This window comes from Chamaea fasciata, unplaced genomic scaffold (genome assembly GCF_029207755.1).
Source record: "Chamaea fasciata isolate MVZ Bird 193981 ecotype frontalis unplaced genomic scaffold, bChaFas1.0.hap1 SCAF_17, whole genome shotgun sequence".
NCBI lineage: Eukaryota > Metazoa > Chordata > Aves > Passeriformes > Sylviidae > Chamaea > Chamaea fasciata.
The window spans coordinates 15,513,772-15,536,373 of record NW_027094102.1 but is presented as its reverse complement, the minus strand read 5'-3'; the positions used below and the strand labels follow the sequence as shown (position 1 = coordinate 15,536,373).

At 42.4% G+C, this 22,602-nt stretch overlaps 1 protein-coding gene and 1 non-coding gene across 8 annotated transcripts in view; both read right to left on the bottom strand.

The window, feature by feature from the left end:
• Positions 1 to 16,543, bottom strand: part of RBM39 (RNA binding motif protein 39) — a 31,296-nt gene extending 14,753 nt beyond the window's left edge. For 4 of the 7 annotated variants that reach the window (XR_010723304.1, XM_066199110.1, XM_066199114.1 and 1 more), the window contains exons 1-8: positions 16,278 to 16,543; positions 13,090 to 13,152; positions 11,172 to 11,221; positions 8,063 to 8,257; positions 3,125 to 3,190; positions 2,965 to 3,018; positions 1,458 to 1,575; positions 36 to 188 (exon numbers count right to left, since the gene is read on the bottom strand). Coding sequence is in view for 6 of the 7 variants with exons in the window: in XM_066199110.1 (XP_066055207.1) it covers positions 36 to 188; positions 1,458 to 1,575; positions 2,965 to 3,018; positions 3,125 to 3,190; positions 8,063 to 8,257; positions 11,172 to 11,221; positions 13,090 to 13,140 (687 nt within the window). In the remaining variant the exon portion in view is untranslated. Of the gene's footprint in view, positions 1 to 35; positions 189 to 1,457; positions 1,576 to 2,964; positions 3,019 to 3,124; positions 3,191 to 4,098; positions 4,341 to 8,062; positions 8,258 to 11,171; positions 11,222 to 13,089; positions 13,153 to 16,277 lie in introns of those variants that run through there. The other 3 variants (XM_066199111.1, XM_066199112.1, XM_066199113.1) reach the window with 3 other exon arrangements.
• A 2,645-nt stretch (positions 16,544 to 19,188) lies between these two features.
• On the bottom strand, positions 19,189 to 19,260 carry TRNAE-UUC (transfer RNA glutamic acid (anticodon UUC)). The gene has a single exon. It is a non-coding gene; the product is annotated as a tRNA-Glu (tRNA).
• Between the last annotated feature and the right edge of the window lie 3,342 nt (positions 19,261 to 22,602).

The window sequence follows — 22,602 nt, the reverse complement described above, 5'->3', positions numbered from 1 at the left end:
CTGCATGAACACAAATGAGGTTTACAGTTCCTTACCTGTGATGCCTGTACAATGATCGGTACACCGAGGACTCTCTGTCCAGTCAGTCCTATTGCAAGGGGCACTGAACTAACATCAACAAATTCAACATAAGCAATTCCCTTTGAACGCCTGGAATTTCTATCTGAAATCATTCGCACATCGCGAACCTGAAAGGCAAGAACACAGAGGAAAATACTTTCAGATTGAAAGAAAAAAAAAACCTAATGCAGCATATTTCTCTGACATGTATTAATACTGAGATGCATTTGCCAAGCCAACAGTTTTAATTCTACAGCAGCATACACCTTTTTTTAACAAACATATCCCAGAGGCAAGCTTGCATTAAAGCTGCTGTTTTGTTTTTGTATGTGATGGAACTTGCAGCACTCTAATGCTTGACACCAGAGCCTTACAGCTGACAGAATAAATTAAGTTTTTCCAACTTAGTTGGATGAATTTTCAAATTACGCTGTAACTGACAGACCTATTTGAAAAAAAGAAGAAAATATGAAAAATGAAGTTGTTTGAGTCAGAACTGCATCAACATGTTCTGCCTCACATCACACGAACAATGAACTACTGAGAAACTACATTTTTGTGTTCAAAGCTTTTAATAATTAGTTCATCATTAATACCCCTTTGCACAGCTACAGGAAGCTCCAGAAAGCCACATGCTTACAATTCTGTAAGAACTCTGAACCGGTGTTGGGGAAGATGAATCAGGGAAACCTTATAAATATGATTGGTTAGCAAAAGATTCTGAAAATATGAAACCTATAATTGAAACAGAAATGGAAGCTTACTTTGAGTTGTAGGATACCAAGTCTTAGTTACTATATAACCTGAAAACAATAGCCTAGCCAGTTGAAGGAGATTTCCTTTTGATTGAACAATACCTTTCTGCTGGCTAAGGAACCAAAGGTCAATGTAGCAAAACAGAAAAGTCTAAAGAGTAGTTTTTAGAGTTTAAAATATAACATAGTATGGTAATGTAGTAGTTCTTACAGGCTATGTGTAGATTCTATAGGATTTTGTGTCTTGTATTGGTTGGTCACTGTAAATTAGAATATTCATCACAAAAGAAGATAAAATGCATTGCAAGAAGGACCTCACTCTCTTGCATCTTTGCCTCTCTGCCCCCTACTCTCGCTCTTACCTCTTCCCCCTGCTCTCTGACCCCAGCCACCTTGCTCCCTCTCTTAACTCTTACCCTCTTGTTCTTTCTCTCTCTCTTTCCCTTCAGCCAAGGCTGGTGGCTGAAGACAAGGCTTTCTTTACCCACAACCCCTGCAATAAAACCACGTGCTCTAGAGTATCTCAGGTCAGCAGAGTTCCTTGCCCCGCCGTCCTCAGATGTCCTCACAAACCTGTACTCCAGTTGTACTAGGACAGCTTGAGGTAGAATTCAGAACAATTTTAACTTCCCTATCAATTACCTTCCCTACTGTAGAGAAAAATTCTTCCAGGTCTCTTGGTCGAATTCTTGCAGCCAACTGCATACAGAATACTGTTCGAGCATCCCTCTCTTCAGGGGTAAGATTATCAATAGGTTCTCTGGAAAGAATAAAGTCCAGTTAGAAAAACAACTGAATTAAGATCACTCATCTCTGGACCACACATGAAACATTAAACAATCAGTACTTCACAATCTGATGGGAAAAAATATGCCTGCTGCATTAAAAAAAAGGCAGAGTTAAGAACTGAAGGGAACACTAAATATTAACATGGTAAGTTACAACATGACTGAAAATCTTATCCTAACTTTGAGCCTCAAATATGATTGGAAAATTCTATTTTATGTGCAGAAGCATAAACTAAATAAAGGTATCATTTTGCTACTGTACAGAACTGGCACCAGCTACCACTATGGAGCTTGCATGATCTTTTTATCAAAGATGGAAGGAGAACACAAAGGCAAACAGGGTGAACTAGCACAGAGCAGCTGTCCAAATTCTCAGACAAATAGTGTGAGCTAGGCTTTGCCAACTCATATCTTGCGTTTACCCAGTCACTTTGGAGCCACTACAGCCACCACATAAAACAAGACTGACATCCATGTAAATAGAACTCTCAGTCCTCATTTCCTAGTTTCAGCTTGTTAGCCCATGAAGAAGTATGAATAGTGACTTATTTTGATCCTTGACACATTAAGAACTAGAACAATTTTATCTCAATACTGATCAATTATCTGAAATTAAATACACCGTAACGTATATTTTAATACTTTAATATATTAAAACTTCAAATCTAAACAAATCTGACTTGTACTCAAGTACAAGTTACACAAGAAGTAGCATGGTGGATCCTGGACTGAGTTTCCAGCCATGTAGTATGTATTTTTATTAACATAATCACATAGATATTAATCACTGAGAAAACAGAATAAAAATTTAAACCTAATTATCTCAGTAAGAATTTGCCAGTCATTGAAAAACAAAATGAGATTGGTTAAATTTAACTGCATTAATCTAAGAGAATAATCTCATTAGCAGCTATCTAAATCCTATTCCCTTAAATGAGAAGCCTAAGAATGGATAAGCAGCTCTGGACTGCAGAAGCATACAGCCTCTCAACAAATAATACAAATAAATACTGGACAGCAAAACAAAGCAATTGTACTTTCCCATTCCATACTCTAGATTATTAGAGTACAATTCAGCAGAATAGCTAATTTGAATTACAATTAATGGGGAAAAGATTGAGAATACAGAAACTCAAAAAACAAACAAATCAACACTTGATTTGCAAACTGGTATTATTTACAACCTCTTATGACATGGGGAGAAAGCAACCTATTATCAATGTTCTTCTCTCACTGGCTTTCTGAATGAATTTCAGCATTACTTATGAGTATAAGGTGGAGAGCAAGTAGTCATACTTCACCACCACTTTTCCAACTATACCTGCACAAAAACAAGCCCAAACACAAGAGAAGATACATACCGAACAGGGCTTTTGTCTTTTCTGAAAGGGCTTTTGCTTCTGGAGCGACGTCTGCTAAAAAGAAAGATCAACGAGATTACAACAAAACCTTCCAATATACCACCCCCGGTTCTAAACAAAGCCTATTAATGATGTAATGAATAACAGAAAAGTCAAAAACCTTAATTTGATGCTGTGAGGCAGACCAATCTTCCCTCTGATGGCACTGTTGAATTTTGGACCAGAACTATGGCAGAAGAAAAGACAAGACACCTGAGTACTTGAATTCAAGATTTCTGTACTCACATTACACTGCAAGTGCTCACCCACCCTTGCCTCTGAACTTGTCAGCATTTCCATTACCAGCACCAACAGCATGCATAAGATTATCAATTGGTTATCAATACATGCAGCACTTCAGACCATAAGGCACAGAATACGAACCCCTCTCACTTTCACCTACATCACAAAATCCCAGAATATGCAGGACTCTTCCATGAGCCGGTCAGACATGGCACATTTGTATGTGCAAATTATTCCAAGCTACAGTTACTGCAGTTATAAACATTTTCACCTGTTTTTTTTGTCCACATGCAAGTTCTACATACTGGTACTGCAAAGCATAACATTCAGGGCCTGGAACTCAGCCTCAGAGCTGTATGCCAAGTGGCACTGGCAGAATTACTTGCTCAAGTGTAACATTTTAAAAAATCAGAAATCAGAAGTTCCATGAAATTTAAGGCGCCAAGAGCAAACCAAAGTGGCTCCATGCAGACACCTGCAAGGGACACATTCACTAATGTTGTCTTGGCTCTCACCACTGAAGTGCTGCAAATATGTAAATGAAGCTTCCTTAAAATTCCTAATGGCCATCAAACCACAGAAGCAGTGAACCCAGCAGCCAGCTGTATACAGACACGTAACCACAAAAGGAATCCAATCTCTTGACTGAATCTAATTTAATACTCCAGGCATCACAGAGTCTGTTAGAACAAATTGTAATCTGCCCTGTGTTTCACGTTAAGGACAGTCCTCTTGCTAGATAATGGGGCACCCAGGAACAGACTGTGACACGAGCAGTAAGATTCGTCCTATTGTGTTCTCCCTGAATTTGATCTCCTGGTAGAGAGTTGTTCAAAAGGCAAAGAACAACACCTGTTAACATTCTTCCTGTATCTCCACCAAGCGCAGAGGCACTGCTGCACAGATTGAATGCTGTGCACTGGGCTTTGGCTTTCCATCTGTACACAATTGATTCTTTCTGCTGTGGCTACAAATTGATGTGTAACACCCTGAAAGACACGGCGGGCTGAAGACATTAAGTAGTCTTTCACTAAGTCCATTTGGCCACGCAATTTGTCTGAAAAACGTCTTCTTGCTCCTCAGTGGAGCAGTAATGCTTATAGTTAAACTCAGCATCCACCACAAGGAGGAGGATGCCCATTTTTAAACATGTCATGACACAGGTGGAAGTAGTGGGCCAAGATCCAAAACCGTGCTGGCCAGGTTAAAGCAAGGGAAATATGGCCCTGTACAACACTGGAAAAAAAATAAAGAAAAAGACCATTTAGAAACTACTTTTTAAGAGAAGATAACTACTTATTAAGAGAAAATAAGACATAAAACACAGGCACATGTTGAGATGAGATCACTATTGATCAAAACCAGACATTTTGCCTAGGATAAATTACTCCATTTCCTGCTCAAGTCCAGACAAATTATTGCTGGGAGTGTCCATTCAGGGTCTTCAGTATCTATGGCACAACTGCCAAAAGCTACATCTGGAAATGTAATTTCAGAACTAAAGTACTAATTTCAGAAGCTACCTTTTTATCACACATGGGATTACCTTGCACCTTCACATCTGTGTAAAACATGGTGCTCTCCATTTCATTGCAAATGCAGCCAGACAAACCAATTACAGTGACTCCAGAATAGTAACATGCAGACCAACCAAACAATGATAAATAATTAAGACCATGAGTTTTCAAGGAAATGGTTAAACAAACATTGTAAGTATTTGTCTACACCTAATGAATAACAAAATCAAAACACAAACAGCTGATAAGTAACAGTTTTCAAATACATGTACAAAATGGCGGGGGGGGGGGGGGGGGGGGAGAAGAAGGAGGAGGGAATAGGAAAAAAGGCCAGGGAAAACCCACAACAACTCCAAAAATCTCCATTTTCACTCTTGACTAGTACTATCTTATTTACAGAACTCCATGGGATCAACACTAAGAAACCCCAGACCACTGGAACAGACCAAGCAGAAAGCTGTCTAGGGCAAGGTGAGAGCCCAAGTTACCTTCTCAAAAACCCTTTTCAACAGTATTCTCCCTGTGTTTTTCTAAGACGACTTGCTTGTAAAGCTGTAGATCTCAAGTAAAGTTTCTTCTTTGTTTCTACTGTCTCTACAATTGTTGCCCAGTTCCTGCGAACATGTATGGAAGCACCATGTCACAAGCCATTAATCTCTATGTCTAGGAGTCACCTTCTTTGTAAGCCAAAGTCCCACGTGCAGCCAAAGCACACACTTTCACAAAACCTACTCTTTCACAAAACCTACATCATGCCACGAGGCCCAACAATGGTGAGGTCAGAGGACAGCCAGCAAATTATCAGCTTTTATGTGCTCATTCACATTCAAGACTCTGACAAAATAATGCTGGACAAGGCAAACTTTGGGTAACAAAGTCCAGGAGAATCACAAGAAACTGTCAGTCATCATTGTAATAAACCTGTTTTCCTAACAGCTTTGTCTAAATTCTTGGTTTCAGAATAGAAATAGAATGGTCTAAAAGACTTCTAATGTATGTTAGCAGCAGCTGGGATTTGCCCGACAGATGTCTAAGCAATACCATTCAGTCAAATTCTTTCTCCTAAGAAACCTTAAGATGCAGCTACATAACATTCAAGGGACAACATATGTGAAAATAACATGAGAAAAAAACCGCTGTGAACACTAAGCAATGCAAACCAGTCACCTAATTTTAACAAACTTAAACAGCATTTAACCAAAATTTCAAGCCTAAAGTAAGAAACTCAAAGTTTTCAGGCTCTCTGTAGCACTCTTTTCTCCTTTTCCTTCCGAATTACCTATACTAAACTTTCTTCTCACTGTTACTGAGATGCCTCCTATTTGCTTCCAGCCGCAAAAACATCTCAGTTTACAAGTATCAGCTTGAAAATGAGCCTTTATAAAGCTCATGAGAAAGATCAGAAGGAGGAAGAATAAAAAATAAGATAAAATAGAAGCCATAAAGCAATTTGATCTAGATGCTGCAGTCAGCTACAACCCTCTCAGCAGTAACTCCAACCCAGAACCACCAGAATAGCCCCACAAGGAGAGATTCCAGAAATAATTCTGCAGCCAGGAAGAGTAATCTGGCAGTCAGTGTCAGGACAGCAAAAAAGATCCCTTGCAACGACTTACCTTTCTGGCATAACATATCATAATTCATTAAAACAAGCGTGGGTTATTGTAGTAATATCAATACTTTCAATCTCTACTTGCAGAAATTATTTTGGAAGACCAGAACACTGGAACTCCCGAATTTCTCAAGGTGAAAAACATTCCTACCCAGTGACAACAAGAAAAACAAAGAACAAAACCCTCAAACACAGCTGGAAGCATGCAGCAACTCCCAACTACAAGATGAGACAAAGGACATCCTCTCTACACCACACTATACTGGAGGGAAAGAGACCAGCAGAGTCCATATACAGAATGCTGAGGTTTTTGATCAAGGTCCTCTGTACCTTGAGCCACAACAGCAGCACCTGCATAACCCGAACAGCTACTGTAATCTTACACGTGCCGAAGAGTTGTAGGAAAACAACTCTGCACTGCTGTAATCTTTACAGCTGAAGCCCAGAGCAGTGTACAGAGGCTTTGATACTCAAGACAACGAAAAAGCAGGGCTGATATATTATGATCCCCACAAACACAGGACTGATAATGCACAGGATGCCACTGCACTTTAGAGGACCCAGGAACTGCAGTAGGTTTTCATTACAAAAATGCCAACATTCAGGTGACTTAGCACAAAGTGACATCCTGAGACCTCAGGAAGCTTTGTTTGCAGTCCAAGAGTACAAAAAGCCCTAAGAAAAACATTCATGTGCACAAAACTGCACAAGCCTACAAATTTATACGAAGGTAAACACTGTCTGCTCAAACATCTTGAGAGATTTCTCTATCAGGGATAATCATGTCATGATTAAAAAACTACATCCTTTACAAATGCCTTCCGTTTACATGATCTTGCATTCCAGGATTTGATGACGGTTGAGAGGAGACCCAGACAACAGCAGAGACAAAGCCCAGACTTGGGTAATCAATGACAGCCAAGCATACAGCCCAGTTCTCACTGTGCTTCTGCAGAAAGAGGCAGTGGGAAGCAAAGGGGAGAGCTGCAGTACAAACAATCAGAAATGATACTGATGAAAAAACACCTTTTGAGAATTGATTTACAAATGCCTGGAATTACCTATTGCTGAAGTTCTATCAAGCTAAGTATCTCAGAGGAACAAAAGAATTCTTGTCAGTCTCTAAACAAGTCTGAGAAAAAAAAGCAGGGCAAATACGCAACACATGGGCATTGCTAAGACAAGATGCTCCCCGGTCTGGATGCATAAACATGGAGTATGTTTGTGTGAACACCCATTTATGGAGTTAATGTTTAAGAACAGCAAGACAGAAGAAATCTTTAGTAGTAGAAAAAAATAAAAGGGGGGGTATGACCTTGTAACCAAATAAACAGATTACTATTAATTTTTTGACAGTTAAACCATCAAGTTCATATACTTTAAATAGCTGGGACATGGAGAGAATTTGGTTGTTACATTGATTTTGTGATAAACTCTGTTTTCCAGTCAGCTGTACACATTCTCTCACTTGCTTTTCCATCTGTGTTTGGCTAACAATGAAAACTAGAAGAGGAATACTACCCTCCTCTGCTTTTTCACTCTGTATTTATTGACATTCTTCACACTTTACGTCTCACCTTCTTTTATATGATAATTATTGACCCATCTAGAAGGCAGAGAGTGAAACTTTAACCTTCCATATTGTAACACTGAAGCAGCACACATGCAATTCTGAACAAAAACCTACTAGGGACTTCTATAGCGGCCTCTAAATCTGCGATCTCTGCTCCTAGATCGGCTGCGTCTACGTTCCTTGCTTCTGCTCCGTTTCCTTTCCCGGCTTCTGCTCTTTTTCCGTTCCCGATCTCGGCTCCGTTTGCGCTCCTTACTTCTGCTCCTCTTCCTGTCATGGCTTCGACTTCGGCTCTTGCTCTTTTTTCTCCTGACAAAAAAAAAAGCACAACTTCAGTTACACACATAATTCAGTGTTATTTACCCCACATTCCAGTTCCTCTGATGTCACAGACACTGACAGGAAAAGCTTCTATCTGTTGGTATCTATACTTTTTTTGTTAAATGGGTGGCTAAGTGTGTCAGCAATCTTCTATCATAAGCCACATGAAGTCTGCAATAGCACATTTTTATTTTACATCTTTAATTGCTAGACGACGCTTTCAGAGGAGTAAAAGGACTAAAAACCCATTTCCTGTGTTAGACCTAGTACATGGCAGTTGCAATACTTCATGTGGCATTCAAACATACTTTAAACACAGCTTCATGATTCTAAGAATAAATTATATAGCAAAGTAAAACAAAACACAACAAAAATAGAAAGGAGGCAAGTCTGGGGGAAAGGAAGGTTGCTTCCCCTTAATACTCCCTGGCAATGATCTTTAACATGCTGATTAAGAGTTTTGATTCCTACTTGCTACTCCCACTCATAAGCCACTTGCTTTTTTAAGTCTATGGCTGTTACTGGTTTGGGGCAAACTGCAGGTTTTTTGTAACTTCACCAACTTACGTTGAAAATTTAATCTTCTAAAACCTTTAAGTTAATTATCCCCCATATTTGAAAAGCAGTGAGCAACTGTTCCATTATAGCATTTGTATTGTTTACAAATCTTCTCCTCCATCTCAGCCTCAGACCACCAAAGCTTAGCATCTCCTATTTTCTAAAATACATCTGTATCTATACAATAAGACACATGTTAAACAGATGCTCAAGCCATTACCTAATGTTGATTATTACAGCGAAATAATCAACTTTGCTGCTTAACTTTTGATGTTCACAACATCCTTTATCATTGAATTTTTCCTCCTCCTCCTTTTGGGCCTTCTGATTGCATATATCATCTTTTCTCAACGCAACCACTCATATTTTTAAAAACTCTTTTAAAAAAGGGTATGTGGATTACAAAAAGTTCGTCCTTGCGGCTTTCTATGGCCACGTATGAACTAAAACTTCTAGTTAGTTTCAACTTCTGAAGCAAAAACAATCTCTCACCTGCCATATCTACCTGAGCCTAATTACTAATAGCTTTTGCTCTTCAATGTCTACCTGGGAAGACCCATTTAAACTATCTTAGTATTTATCTCCATAGACAAACATTTTGCAATTATGTTTTAAACACTACAACATTTTTTTTTTCTTATTTGCAATAGTCCATTAGTTTTTTTAATATTTTTGTATGGACACAGAAGCTGCTGCATTAAAACCTGATATTCAGAAGCATCACAGTTTCTGATAGTTCTCTTATTCCTGGGTGGTGCCATCAGCATCACTTAACCACACTTCCTACTTCCTGCAGTTTGTGATGGTTAGGCACACGCTGTCCCTCTCCTCTAGGATCCGTAATTTACCAACATTTCCCCAAGATAAAACCCTAAAACACTCACTATTAAAATAGCTCTGAAAAACACTCCCTGGAGCTCACTATACTGGCCAGTACCAGTAACTAGTAACTGCAGCCACTCTTCACCAATGACAGAAGCTATTCCCTATCCAACAGAGTGAACCTCCTCTGAAGGCAAGGACTCCCAGCAGTCCAGATCCATGCTCTGCCTTCAAATCAAGATTGAGCTGGACCTACAGAACAGACATCTAGTAAAAACGCAGATCCCTAATTCTTTCAATCCATAAAATGGACATTTAAATATGATTTGACAATTACTGAAAGCTGCACGCTGTTATTTTTTTTAAGTTGCTGATGTTTGCTGTGGATTTTCCTGACAGTTTGAATCTTATTTCAGTATTTGCCCAACTGAAGGAGATAAAAAAATACCATTTGGACACAATTTGATTGTTTTAAAGTAAAGCAAAAAGTCTTGCAAACTCTACATACACCTTTGTCTTCAGCAACAGAGTACACTACCACACATCACAAACAAAGGACTTCTTAAAAGATTATGGGGAACAATAACTGTATCAAAATTAACTTCTAGGGCTTAAAAATATTGATAGCAGTTGCTTTTGATGGGGTTTTAGAGGTCTGAGTATTTAGCATGAAAATTATTTTCACAGTATTATTTGAAACACAAGTAAAAGGTACAATCAATTCTGGATAATTTGATTCCAACCTAAGTCGGACCGTGGAACTGGATTTATAATTGCCCAAATATTTATAGACCTGAAAAGAAACTTTCTTTGGAGGTCTTCAGCATGTCATCTGTATGATTTCAGAACGTGACAACAGCATAAATGCTGACTTCAGTGCACTTCTGTCATACATAGCTAACTTGTTACTGTTTAGTCAACTATCAACTTCGTAATAGTTCTTTTTACATCAATTACCGCTTCAACAAATTACGCTTGTAATGTAAGGAATTTATTTTACAGACTTAAAAACTTTTTGGGTATCAGCAGGTGCTCACATCCAGCAGTTATGCCTGCTGAACAAGGTGGGCTTGTACTCCTGTCTTTTAAAAAACTTTATATATTTAGAACTCTTCAAAAGGCAGGGATGCAGAGAATAGAGCAAGGCAATTCAACACCCTAAACCTTTCAAGAAAGCGCCACTGTCTTTAACTGCTTTTAACTGCTCCAAATCACAATTTTACAAAAAAAAAATTAAAATGCAAAATCCATTCCAGTTTAAGTAACAAAAAGAATTTAAATATGCTGAACACACCAAGTCTTTATTTTTATCTGACGCTACGTGAATGTTTCCGCAATTTTGATTACATCAGTTGCAAAGGGTATTACCTACATTCGTAAACGAAAGAAAATTTTCAAATTGCTGCAATTGCAAATACCAAGCTTTTACAAATTATTTCCTTAAACACTACTGACATGGATTCACAAGCCCACAAAAATCAGCAGCTTCTACCCAAATGCAGAGAACTGAGAAAATACTTACTTCTTGCTGCGTTCTTCATGGCCATTGGCACTGCTCAATTTGTTCTCATCCTAAGCAGGGTTGATAGAAGAACATCGTGAGGACGAAGCGGAAATATTTCAAGTGGTCAAAGGGTAATGGGAATAGGAATAAGAAAATAAAAAACAAAAATTTTAATACTAAATTACTTGCTTACAGTTTAATGTGGAAAGCTTTAAAAATTAAGGTAGGCATATTTAACCACTTTGCTGTTTAAATTTAAGTCATACAATTACAAAACACAAGACTTACATCATTAAAAAGTGTGCATTAAATTGTAGATACTTCCTTACATGGTTTAGAGAGCAAGTTATCCTGTAGAATTCAGCACTCAAGTGGCTAAATGTTATCTCTATAAAATTTAAGAGGAAGTCTGAAGTGTTTGCGAGCCCCTCTGATTAGTACCAAGGCTATATCTCTGCCTAAGCCCCGTGGCTACACTAGCAGCCAGCCACTATGGATTTCCTGTGACCGATGCCATTCCCGAGATCTTCACTCATTTTCGTTGAAGGGTTGTAAGAGCTTGATGTCACCTCTGTCACACATCTCGCCCTGAAGCAAACAGGGATTCACACTGCTTTAGTAACGTCGACTCCCAAGAAAGCCATCAATAATCCACCAGTCCAGCCTAAACATTCCCTATTTCCATACCTGTTTACATGGAAAATATCCATGTTAAGCCAGGACACAAGAATTTTAACACAACAGTTCACAAATTTCTCTTCAAGATGTAAATGTAACTGCTAAATATTACATAAACTAAATATACCACTTTAAACTTACAAATGCTCATCCAAAATTCATGACAGGGTTGTAATAAACACTGCAGAACAGACTAACAATAGCTGCTACATAACTTATATACTTATTTACTAGCTTTACAGTGTAATAACATTGGTTACATCAACAGTACAATTCCTAGGCAACTTAAACTTATACACATTTCTTTCAAAATCGGTGCTAAATCATGCAGTCTGTTAACACTTCACCACCACCTGGTGGAAAACAAAAAAAGACAGTATTCATTTGCTGCTGGTTTAAGCGAAAGACATCACTAAGCTAATTGATAAAAATTTCACAGAAAAATTGATATCTCCTAATTAAACAACTAGGACAGAAGAATACAAGAGCTTATATTAGAATGACACCGCAGACTGTGATACTGTCTTTTACTCGCTAAGAACATTCTATTCAGGGATCCAAGAATTTCTGTAAAATTGTTCACTCAGCAATTGATTTTCATCTGCCCTGTTGAAAGATTAACCGCCAGCAGCCTTCTGCATTAAAAGCAAGTCCCACTCTTCTTACACTGAGCAGATTGTTCAAATATTTACTTGCCATGGGACTGGCGAAAAGGTTATTCTTGGAACCCTGCTGTTTTCCCAAATCACTGCATTCACCTTGTTGCTATACCAAACTAGACTTCACAATTTTAGAGGAAAAGTTTAAAGATTTTGGTTTCTGGGGTTTGTTTTGGTTTTGTTCTGGTTTCGTTTAGTTGGGTATTGGGTGGATTTCTTTTGTTTTGTTTTGATTGTGTTTGGTGGATTTTTTTTTTTTAACCTAGGGGACCACGGTACAGCGATACGTCACTCAATTACTACCTTATGATTGACAGTTCACACTGGAATCAAAGGTGAATTCATGGGAGTAGAGGTGAGATATCGTTAGGCAAGTCTACAAAGAGAGATAGATGGGCATTTATTCATCACGCTGAAGTGAAACTACTGCACAATATAATTACATTAACAGTATACATTAACTTGAAAGTTACATGTAATGTATGTCCAGTAAGATAAATCATGAGGGCTCCAGGGATGTTAGTTTACAGTTCAGCAGTAGTTTCATGAATAATGCTAAATTAAGGTAAACAGGACCTCACTGGCATATTTTTTCTCACCTTCTTATAAGGAGCTTCAAGCATTGCTTCAATATCAATATCATCGGCCATTTTTCAGGACACCTGAAAGAAGCAAATTCCACCTGAGTTGGAAAACATCCTTATACTTTATATTCCAAAAGCTTTTATTTAAGCAGTCATCGCTGCATTGGCTCAAATCCACATAACAGTGCTTTGGTAGATACTTCCAACAAAAATTGGAATGAAATTTTGCTCAGTGAGATGATTACAAATGTGTGCAAAGTAATTACAGCAGCAAACAACAAAGTGTGATTGAATGCCATTAGTCAGAGGAAACCCCAGAGGTATTCCACCAATTTCTTTCAAAACAAAGAGCACGGCATATTTATGACACAGAAACACAGCTCTGGTGGCCATCTTGAGAAGTGCTAGAGCTTCACCAAAAGACAATGAATCAGGCAAACCTGTTCACAGCTCCTAGCCTTTGCCACCATCATTTACCAATCCCAGCATGTGGACATCATGGTGCTTTAAGAAAGGCTGCCTCATGCATAATAGGGGTCACAGGAAAATGGTTATGATTCCAGCACTAAGAGCGACTAAAACATATACAAAGTCCATTCCAGTCTGGAACTACAGGCCTCAAAACAAAAAGATCCACCACACCAGGTAACACTTGACACCACAGACATTTTGGGTTTAGCTGCACCTCTTATTTTACAATTTGAAGCCCTTATATAATTTTATGTTCACTATACCCTGAATCACTTTGACACTTTATTTCCTCTCCCTATGCAGCTTTGCTGTTAAGCACCTCTCAAGACTCTTGGCATTAAACTTAGATATTCAACTTCCTCAAATCTCTTAGTGGAAGTTTCTCTCTCTCTTTTTTTTTTTTTTTCTTGAGATCAAGAATGGCCAGTCCTCTAGATCCAAGTCTGACAGCCCAACACTGAAGATTTGCATGTGCACAGTAAAATGGATTTTTAATCACACAGCTTAGTTCTTGCACCTTGTCTACAGGCACTGTTGCAGAACTGTGCTGCCCAAAGCCTTGGGCAGAAAAATGAAAATGCTCCAACACATCAAGATCCTTTACACTGGTCACTTATAATATCATAACTGACACTGCTTTACAGAGGTGCAGCACACCTGACCCTGGCTCAGGGATACATTACAGAATAAAACACCATCCTCAAGCAGGATGACAGCACTGGCAGTTCACACTCAATTACTTAACTGAGGCATACTAACCTCATTTTCCAGTTATTACCTGTTGGGCTATAGTGCTATTGCTTACAGATACGACTGCCCTTTGTTTAAGCATAATGGGTCAATTTTACTTTTTACTACAATATTTATATTCATCTTTTCAAGCCATGTACACACATGCGATTTAATTCACAGCTGTTCTACCAGCACCTCAGTATAATTAAGGGCCACGAAAAAGGCAAATCCAGAATTCTACAAAAAAATTCCCACTGGTGACAACTCCCACCCAAAATTACATTTTCAGATGTGTAATTTAGCCAACATATCCAGCCACACTTAGGGAGGAACTCTTCATCCTGAAGAGGGGTGGCCATAATAAGGACCATCAAATCCTGAATGGCATGGAAAAGTGCAGAGGGAATAACTACTACTGCATTGACCCAAATAATGAGTGAATGAACTACCATCCAGTGGATTCAAAACAATGGTCATTATTCACAAAGCATTTAGCCATTGAATTCACTGTTGAAGGGCACTGAGGATCCTAACAAAGGAAAAGAAGCACATGCAATGTTTAAAAAAAAAAGAAAAAAAAATTTAAAGAAAATGGTTTTCATTAAACAAAGGCATGCCTCGTGACCCTGAACCACAGCTAACTGACAACTAAGCGCACACAGAGAGAACTATCAATGTGTGACTATGCTGTTTGTTCTTTTTTTGGCTTTACTGCTAGTCACCACCGACATTCTCCTGAGCCGCATGGACCTTTGGCCTCACCTCAGCAATCTCTACCCTTTGTACTCTTTACACTTCCACTGGGACAACACCATGCTATCAGAGTACCTTCTCTCTGTAACACAGTCCTGTTATCAACCGTCCAACGCATACATGTAATGCGCATAATGCTACACATAAAGTTCAAACTATTTTTTAAAAAACCACAACTGAAAACTCATAATAATTTCAAATTACTAGGAATCGCTAACAGATTTTCAAGTATCCTTCGTTAAACACCGACGCTCCAAATAATTTTCCCAAAGGCCTTTCAGCTTTCTCAAAAAAGCTGACGTATGACGAACTTGTTTGTAGAGGGGAAAAAATAACAAAACCACCCGAACAAGCAAACAAAAAACACCAACAAAAAAAAAATCCCAAATCACCAAAACAAAAAAGGAACTAATTACATTTGGAACATTGTGGATCTACAGAAAACGTAAAGGGACAGAAAATTTATGGCAACTGAGCTAGCCACTATTTTGAAAGAAAACACTCTCTTTGTGCTGTACTACATAAAATAAAAGGAATTTAAGGGTCTCGTTCTCAAAATTATTTGTTTTAGAAATCCCGCGAAGGACAATTCGACACGTTTAGCACGCAGTGTCCCGAAAAAGCATCAAAAAACTTTAAGGGGGACTCCGACGCCTAAAAACGGGAGATCGCCTCTCAGCAGGACCCATACGTCTGCGGGCAGGTCCCCAGCAAAAACTCCCACATGCTCCTCACACGATCGAGCGGAGCGAATTCGGTTTCCCAGACACAGTGATGCGCAGCGCTGCCTGCCCCGCCGTGGCTGCCCTCCCACCTCGTTCCTTCCAAAGGCCTCCACTTCCCGGCCCGCCCGCGGCGGCCGGCGATGCCCCACCTCCACCACTTTCCGCCCCATCTCCAGCGCGAACAACCCCGCAGCCGCTCCCGCCCGGTCTCTCCGCACAGCGCCATCGCGGGAAGAGAGAGGAGGACTGGAGAAGGGGGGGGGCTGGGGCGGGGCAGCGCCATGCCGGGGGCAGCCGGGCCTGCCCGCGACGTGGCCAAGGAAACAACCGAACCGCACAGGGCCGGGCCGCGGGGAGGGGATGGCGGGGCGCTCTGGCCCCGGTGGGGAGCAGAGCGGCCCCGCGGGCAGGGCCGAGACGACCACGGCAGGCGGGAGGGGCGCAGACGCCCAGGCCGTTACACCCCACGGACCGGGCTGCCGCTCGCTCGGCGGCGGGTCCCGGGGCCCACCCACAAGTTACCTGCGCCGCGGGCAGTGCGATCCTCGCTAGGGCCCCGAGGTCCGGCAGCGGTGGCTCTGGCGTCACAGCGATGGCGGTGGGGAATGGGCCCGAGGGCTCAAGTACCTTCTTCAGGCGTCTGAATCTTAAAAGGACGGCGGCGCTCAGGCAGCCCTGGGGAGCGGGCGGCGAGGGGCGGCGCGGCCGCGAGTCGATCCGGTGCCGGTCTGGCCCCGTATATGGCTCCGCGGCTACACCCGAAATGGCGCCCGGCCGCTCACGGCTCCGCGCACGGCACGGGGGCGCCCAGCGCACCGCGCAGGGGCTCTCGCGAGACGCCGGGCAAACAAGCCCCTGCGCGCCCGGGATCGCCGCCTCTCGCGAGATATCGCGCCCGGAAGCAGTGGCTCAAATGGTCGCGAGATTTGTATAGACAGGTGGCCTTTTCACGCGCCTTGGCGCTCTCGCGAGGGCTTGTCCGCCTGCCTGAAGGGGCCGGGGAGCGGGGGCACCAGGCTAGGGCCGCTGCCGTGGGGCTGCGCCGGCGTTCAGGGCCGGGGCCCAGCGCGACCGCCGCGATAGTCCCGCGGCGCGGGTGCCTGCGGGCTTGTGGAATTCTGGTGCGTTCCGAGCACCTGTTCCTTCCCTGGCTCGGGAAGAGCCGTGTGCCAGATTCTTCAGGACATTCTGAGCCCCACGCCGAGGCCCTGTCATAGGCTCTTGCTTTCCAGCAAACTAAAGTGGATTAGGTTATGGAGTGGACAGGAGGGTTAAGTTACTGTGTTCCTTCACCAGAGATTGTGCTGACGTGATTATTTAACAGGGTCTGTGGTCTGATCTTCATGCATTTGGCTGAGGGCTTGATACGCTGCAGTCAGATAAACAATGTCCGAAAGTGTTTGGCCTTACCCTTCTGCCAGAAACTACACCTCCGTTCATAGGCCAGCTGTATCTTGCAGATTTTTTAGCCACTTCAATGCCAAGTAGAACAATCTTGTGAAAAATAAGTTTTACTTTTTGTTTTTTAGAATTTTATAAGTTTAATAGAAATAAAAAATAGACAAAATAGGAGACAGAATAAACTAACCTTTTCGGCTGAGGGGGGACATGGCACTAGGTTTGCTTGTCGCCTCTTTCATCCTTGAGGACTTCTATTTTTAAGGAGCACTGTATTGAATATTCAATAGATGGTAATTAAACTTTTTTTATTCAAGTATTTTTGATAATTTTATTTAGTAGATTTATTTTGTGGGTGTTTTTACATAGCTTGGTAACCTGAATATAATTTTTTTGAAGTTTTTTGGGTTTTTTTAGTTGGATAAGAAAACGGAAAGTTAACAGGTTTTTTTTAAAAGGGTCACAAGGTGACTTCTTTTTCATAGCGTTAGCCTTGGTGGCTTAAGCGTTACAAAAAAATTTTACTCTTTTGGTGTAATCAAAAATACACATTCATTACTCTTCTAAATTTTTATTAATAAAAACATAATATAGTACAATTATAATAGTTATGCAAAAAGCCAAGTACATAATATACACTTATAACAATCTCAATGACCCGCCCTTTTAGTGCAGCTTTTGGCCCGAGCCACTGCAGATTGCTGGAGCCTTGAAGCTGAAAGTTTAACTCAGAAGTACTGTTTTGTGAAAAAGTCCCTCTTGTCTCATTAACAGTGTTTTGTTTCCTTTCGAGCTCACAGAATGGCTTCTTTGTATTTAAATTTAATAATATGTAGTATGGGGCAATTGTTCAAGGTAGGACAGATAACATTGTGGGTTTCCTGCTGAAATCAGCATGAAATAAATTGTTGCTGGGGAATTTTAGGCTTTGTTGTTCTATTAATTTGCAACAATGTAATGAGAAAATCGAAACTTTCCCTCCTGAAATGATAATTTTTCTGAAAATCCCAGGCTACTGTCTCGATTAATCTAATTTCTAACAAAGTTCCTGAAATGTTAATAGCAGAAAATGATCCTGGGGCCCTTACCCAGAGTGTCCAAGTCTTTCTAAGATGAAATGATCAACTAGTAGAGTTTGGAGCATTTGGGAAAAGTGATCTGTTTAAAATTAAGAATAAAGCATGACTATAATAGGGTTTTTTCAAACCTAATAGTTTCTGTACCATTTGGTTATAAACAAAATTACTAGTCTTCTCACAGACAAAACCAGGCTTATTGGATTTGTTCCCATGCACTGCTCTAGCTGCCTGTCCTTTACCCCGCGGCTTCCAGGTCAGCCACCAGGTCTGGTCTAACCACCTCCATGTTCCTTGTTCCCTCAGCTTGTGATTGTGACTCAAGTATGTGCACAGGCTCATATTGGTGGGTTTACTTAAGGCTTTTCTCTGTCATAATTTGCCGGTGGAGCCAGGCTCTGGAAGGAGTACACAGACATGGGGGTTTTTTTGTCTACTCCACTAACACACGCGTTGCCCTTGGCTGGTGCCCAGGCAGTGTGGGAGAAAGGATGCACCCCCACACTTGCAGTACTCACAGAGAGGGTGAAGGTGGCTAAGGACGGGTCTGGAGTAGCAAATAGCTGCACAAGCTGCGTGTCCAGCACTCTTGCCGGACTTGGCATATCACAGCAATGCCCTGGCTTGTTGGCTGTCGACGTTCAACTCCACAGGGCTGTTGGTGTGGTCACTACGCGCTTGGCTGGATTCATCTCTGGAGCTGAGGGGAAGCTCTCAGTAACACACTTCCAAAGAAAGTTTTATTGTTTGTGGGATGGCTTGATCCGGAGGAGAGACTGGCCCTGCAGTGCTGGGGTGTAATGCCGACTCATCGCTGGTGTTCCTTCCTCTAAAGCTGGCTCTATACGCACGCCGGGCGCCAGGCTTGGGTAGTTCGTGTCGGTAGGGGTAGGAAGGATCGCGAAGAATTAAAAACCAAAAACCGAGCAGGCGAACGCAATTAAAGAAAAGTTACCGCTTTCCCACACCGGGAGTCGAACCCGGGCCGCCTGGGTGAAAACCAGGAATCCTAACCGCTAGACCATGTGGGATTGCGTGCCTGCTCCGCCTTCCTGCGTCGCCTGGTTCCTACGTTGCTTCGTTCCTGCTCTGCCCCCCGGCCGCCTTGCTTTCTCTGTGCGCTGCCTGCCCGCGCTGCCCGCCGCTCGTCGCCCCCTGCCCGCGGACCACCGTTCACTGCTCGCTGACCTCAGCCCACACCGTTGGTCAGGATCACAGAGTGGGGTGAGGCGTGCAGGGCCGCTCCCTCACTTAGTTAAAAGATGAGGTTGGAGGTTGGCAAAACTGGAGAAGTAGGAAATGACTAATGAGAAGATGAACAAATGAAGTCCGGCCTAAAAAGGCACAGAAACTTGGTAACAGCCACCAATGTACTCCGAAACAAATCTGAGCAACCAGAAAAGCAGGCAGAACAACTGCACTACCGTTTTGACTGAGAACAACCTTATCGTACACTGGCATAAGGCGGGTAACAGGTGGCACACTGCAGTAGCTACCCATGGATGTGCAGGAAGAACCGACTGTTAAGCACGTGGAGGAGTAATGTTGGATATTGAAGAAACTTCCGAATCAATGTGCCTGAACCATTTTAATCTTCCAAGACGTAACACTTTCCCTATATGTGGAAAATTCATACCTAAATAGGCAAAGGAGAGAATTAGGACTATTGAACAGAGTGTAAAACCTGTGGCGGTGACAATGATATATTTAGGAAATCAGAGTGTCTACTAAGGCAGAACACATAATTATGAAAAGTCTCCAGCCCCACACACGGAGTGAGTAAATGTCACATCAGCGTATCATGTGGTTGCTACATTTAGGTACAACAAAGGCTTGATTTTTGGAGCAGCTGGTTGGACAACATTAAAGAAGCATTTCAGTTTAATGCTGAGTTGTGTGAGGGGCTATTAGAACAATCATGCATAGCAGTGAGTATAATGTATTCAATCTGGTGACATTGAAAGAACAATATCAACAAAGAAATTCCTCTTGAGGAATTAAAAATTAATAAACTGAAAGGATAACATGGTTGTAAGAAGCATGGAGTTTCTAAAATTACTCAGAACCATTGTATCACCACAAAGAAAAAGCTATGGCTACAAAGCACCATAAAAAAGGCTATGGAAATATTAAAGATAAAATACCCTTCAAAATATGAAGGTGGTATAGACCATGTCCATATGCCAGCACAGAAAATCCTAGATAGATTATAAACTAAGAAATAAATCTGACAGTAACTACACAAGGTAGATTGGAGCAGATTCTGTTTCCTTGCATGAATCCCAGCTGCAGCCCACGGACCTGCATGAGGTTGCTGAACACATGGGCAAGGACTGGCTGACGGCCAGAGGATCCAGCTTTTTTGGCATGCTATGATCTTAGTCCGTCTCTGATGTGAGGGGGCAATTTGCTCCCCAGGGACTCTACACCACTGGTGGAGAGATTTGAGCTTCTTCCATGTATCAAACTCCCTATCCTCAGTGTCTCTTCTAGTTTTAGTACTGGATGAATCTCTTTCTCCTTCCAGAAGGCCTGGTGACATGTCAATATGAGCAGCAGTGCCAGCATCTATGCCCCTTCACTTCTGCTTGCTTAGGAATTGCATGTGATGGAAGGGTGAAGGTTTTCCTTTGTCAACCATCCCTGAAGATGGGGACCTGGGGGAGGCAGAACTTTGGCTTCATTTCAGCTGGCCATGCTCATGCTGTTTTCTCACCTGCCTGTGAAGCTGTTCCCAGGGCTCCAAGAGCATTAACAAGCCCTTAGGCCAGCCTCACTTAGGGCTTGCACCCCAGCGCTGCCCAGGAGTCCCAGTTCAGATTAGCCCTGGACCCTCAGTCCCCATCTGAGCTGTCTTGAGGTGTGCTTGTCTCCAATGCTCTCACAAATGTGCCCATGGCCATGCCCAGCCCTGAGTCTCTCTGCAGCCTGCCTGCCTGACCTAACCTCATCTCTGCCTTGTTACTACAGACCTGATATGGGCTGGGTCTGTCCCTGGTCACCATCACTGGCCTCGTGCTGATCCCAACCTGCACACTGACTTTCCAGGTTGACCTCAGACCTGTCTCATCCCTATGAGCTACCCAACAGTCTGGGCTGCCCATGAGACATGGCCTCCTGCAGATGTGCTCTTCTGGGGGACTACCTGCAGGTTGCATGGGGTGGTCCCCTGAGACGCTGCTCTGGTGTGATCCCAGGTGTTTTCTCTCTCCTCTAACAGAAGCTGTTCGCAATGAGCAACCCTAGGGGAACATGGAGAGAGATGCACAGGTTCAAGCTGTCAGCACTCAGATTAAAAAATAAGAACCTATTTGTTGAGTTGATCTGCTTAGTAGATCTCTGAGATGTTTAAAAAACTAGCAAAGAATGCAGGGGGGAAATGGGCCACTGAATAAACGAATCAATATGATTCCAACAGAAGGCGTTTATTGTTTACATTTCATGTGATTACATTTCATAATCATCCTTTTGTGATACGTCAGGTGGCAGGTTATCCGTGGTCGATCACGTTGCTCCTCTTGGCGTTGGCCGCGCTCCCTAGGGCCGGGCGGGCCGGCTCGGGAGGAATGCCCGCCAGGGGCCGGGCGGGGCTCGGCAGGCGGGGCGGCGGCCGAGCCGTCCTGGCCCCGCTCTGGGCGTCTGTCTCTGGCCACCGCGGAGGAGGAGGCGGCGCGGGCTCTTTTCTGAGTTTCCCGACAAGGCACAATTAAAAGCTGTTCATTTGCTACGTCAAAATTTCTTTCTTTAATCCTCTTTCGCCTTATTTCAGTCCAAGTAATGGATTTGATACTGTTTCCTGAAATGTCATGTGATTTAAAATTTGAAGGGTCTGTTTCTGGATTCACTGAGCCTGCATCTCGCAAATCGGTCCTTTTCGCCGAGACAGAATCATTTCCTCGCTCTTGTATTCCTTCTATTCGTGCATAACTTTCCGTTCCGTTCTTCTCCCCCCTCTCCTTGCAATAATAGAAGCGGCCAGAGGCGACACTGTACGGGGAGGCTGCGAGCCTCGGTGGTCACAAAATGGCGTCGGTGGTAATGCGCATGCTCTAGAGAGAGCGCCGGCATTTTGTTGTACGGAAAAGAACACAAAGCAGCCCTTCTGCTATATGAAAGGTCTTTGAAGGGTACCGCCATTGTGTTGTACGGACAGCTGTGCTGCACATGCGCAGCGCTGCTGAAGGACACTGCCTGACTCCGCGCCGTGTTCAAAATGTGTTCGCTCGGGGGGAGGGGGGAGGCGGCCGCCCGGGCCGGGGGATCCCCTGTGTAGCCTAGGGGAACATCTTCAAGACTGAGCGAGCCACGCGTGGGGCCGAGGGAGCCCGCAAAAGGTTCGCTGAGACTCAGCGCGGAGTCGGTCATGGGCTCTG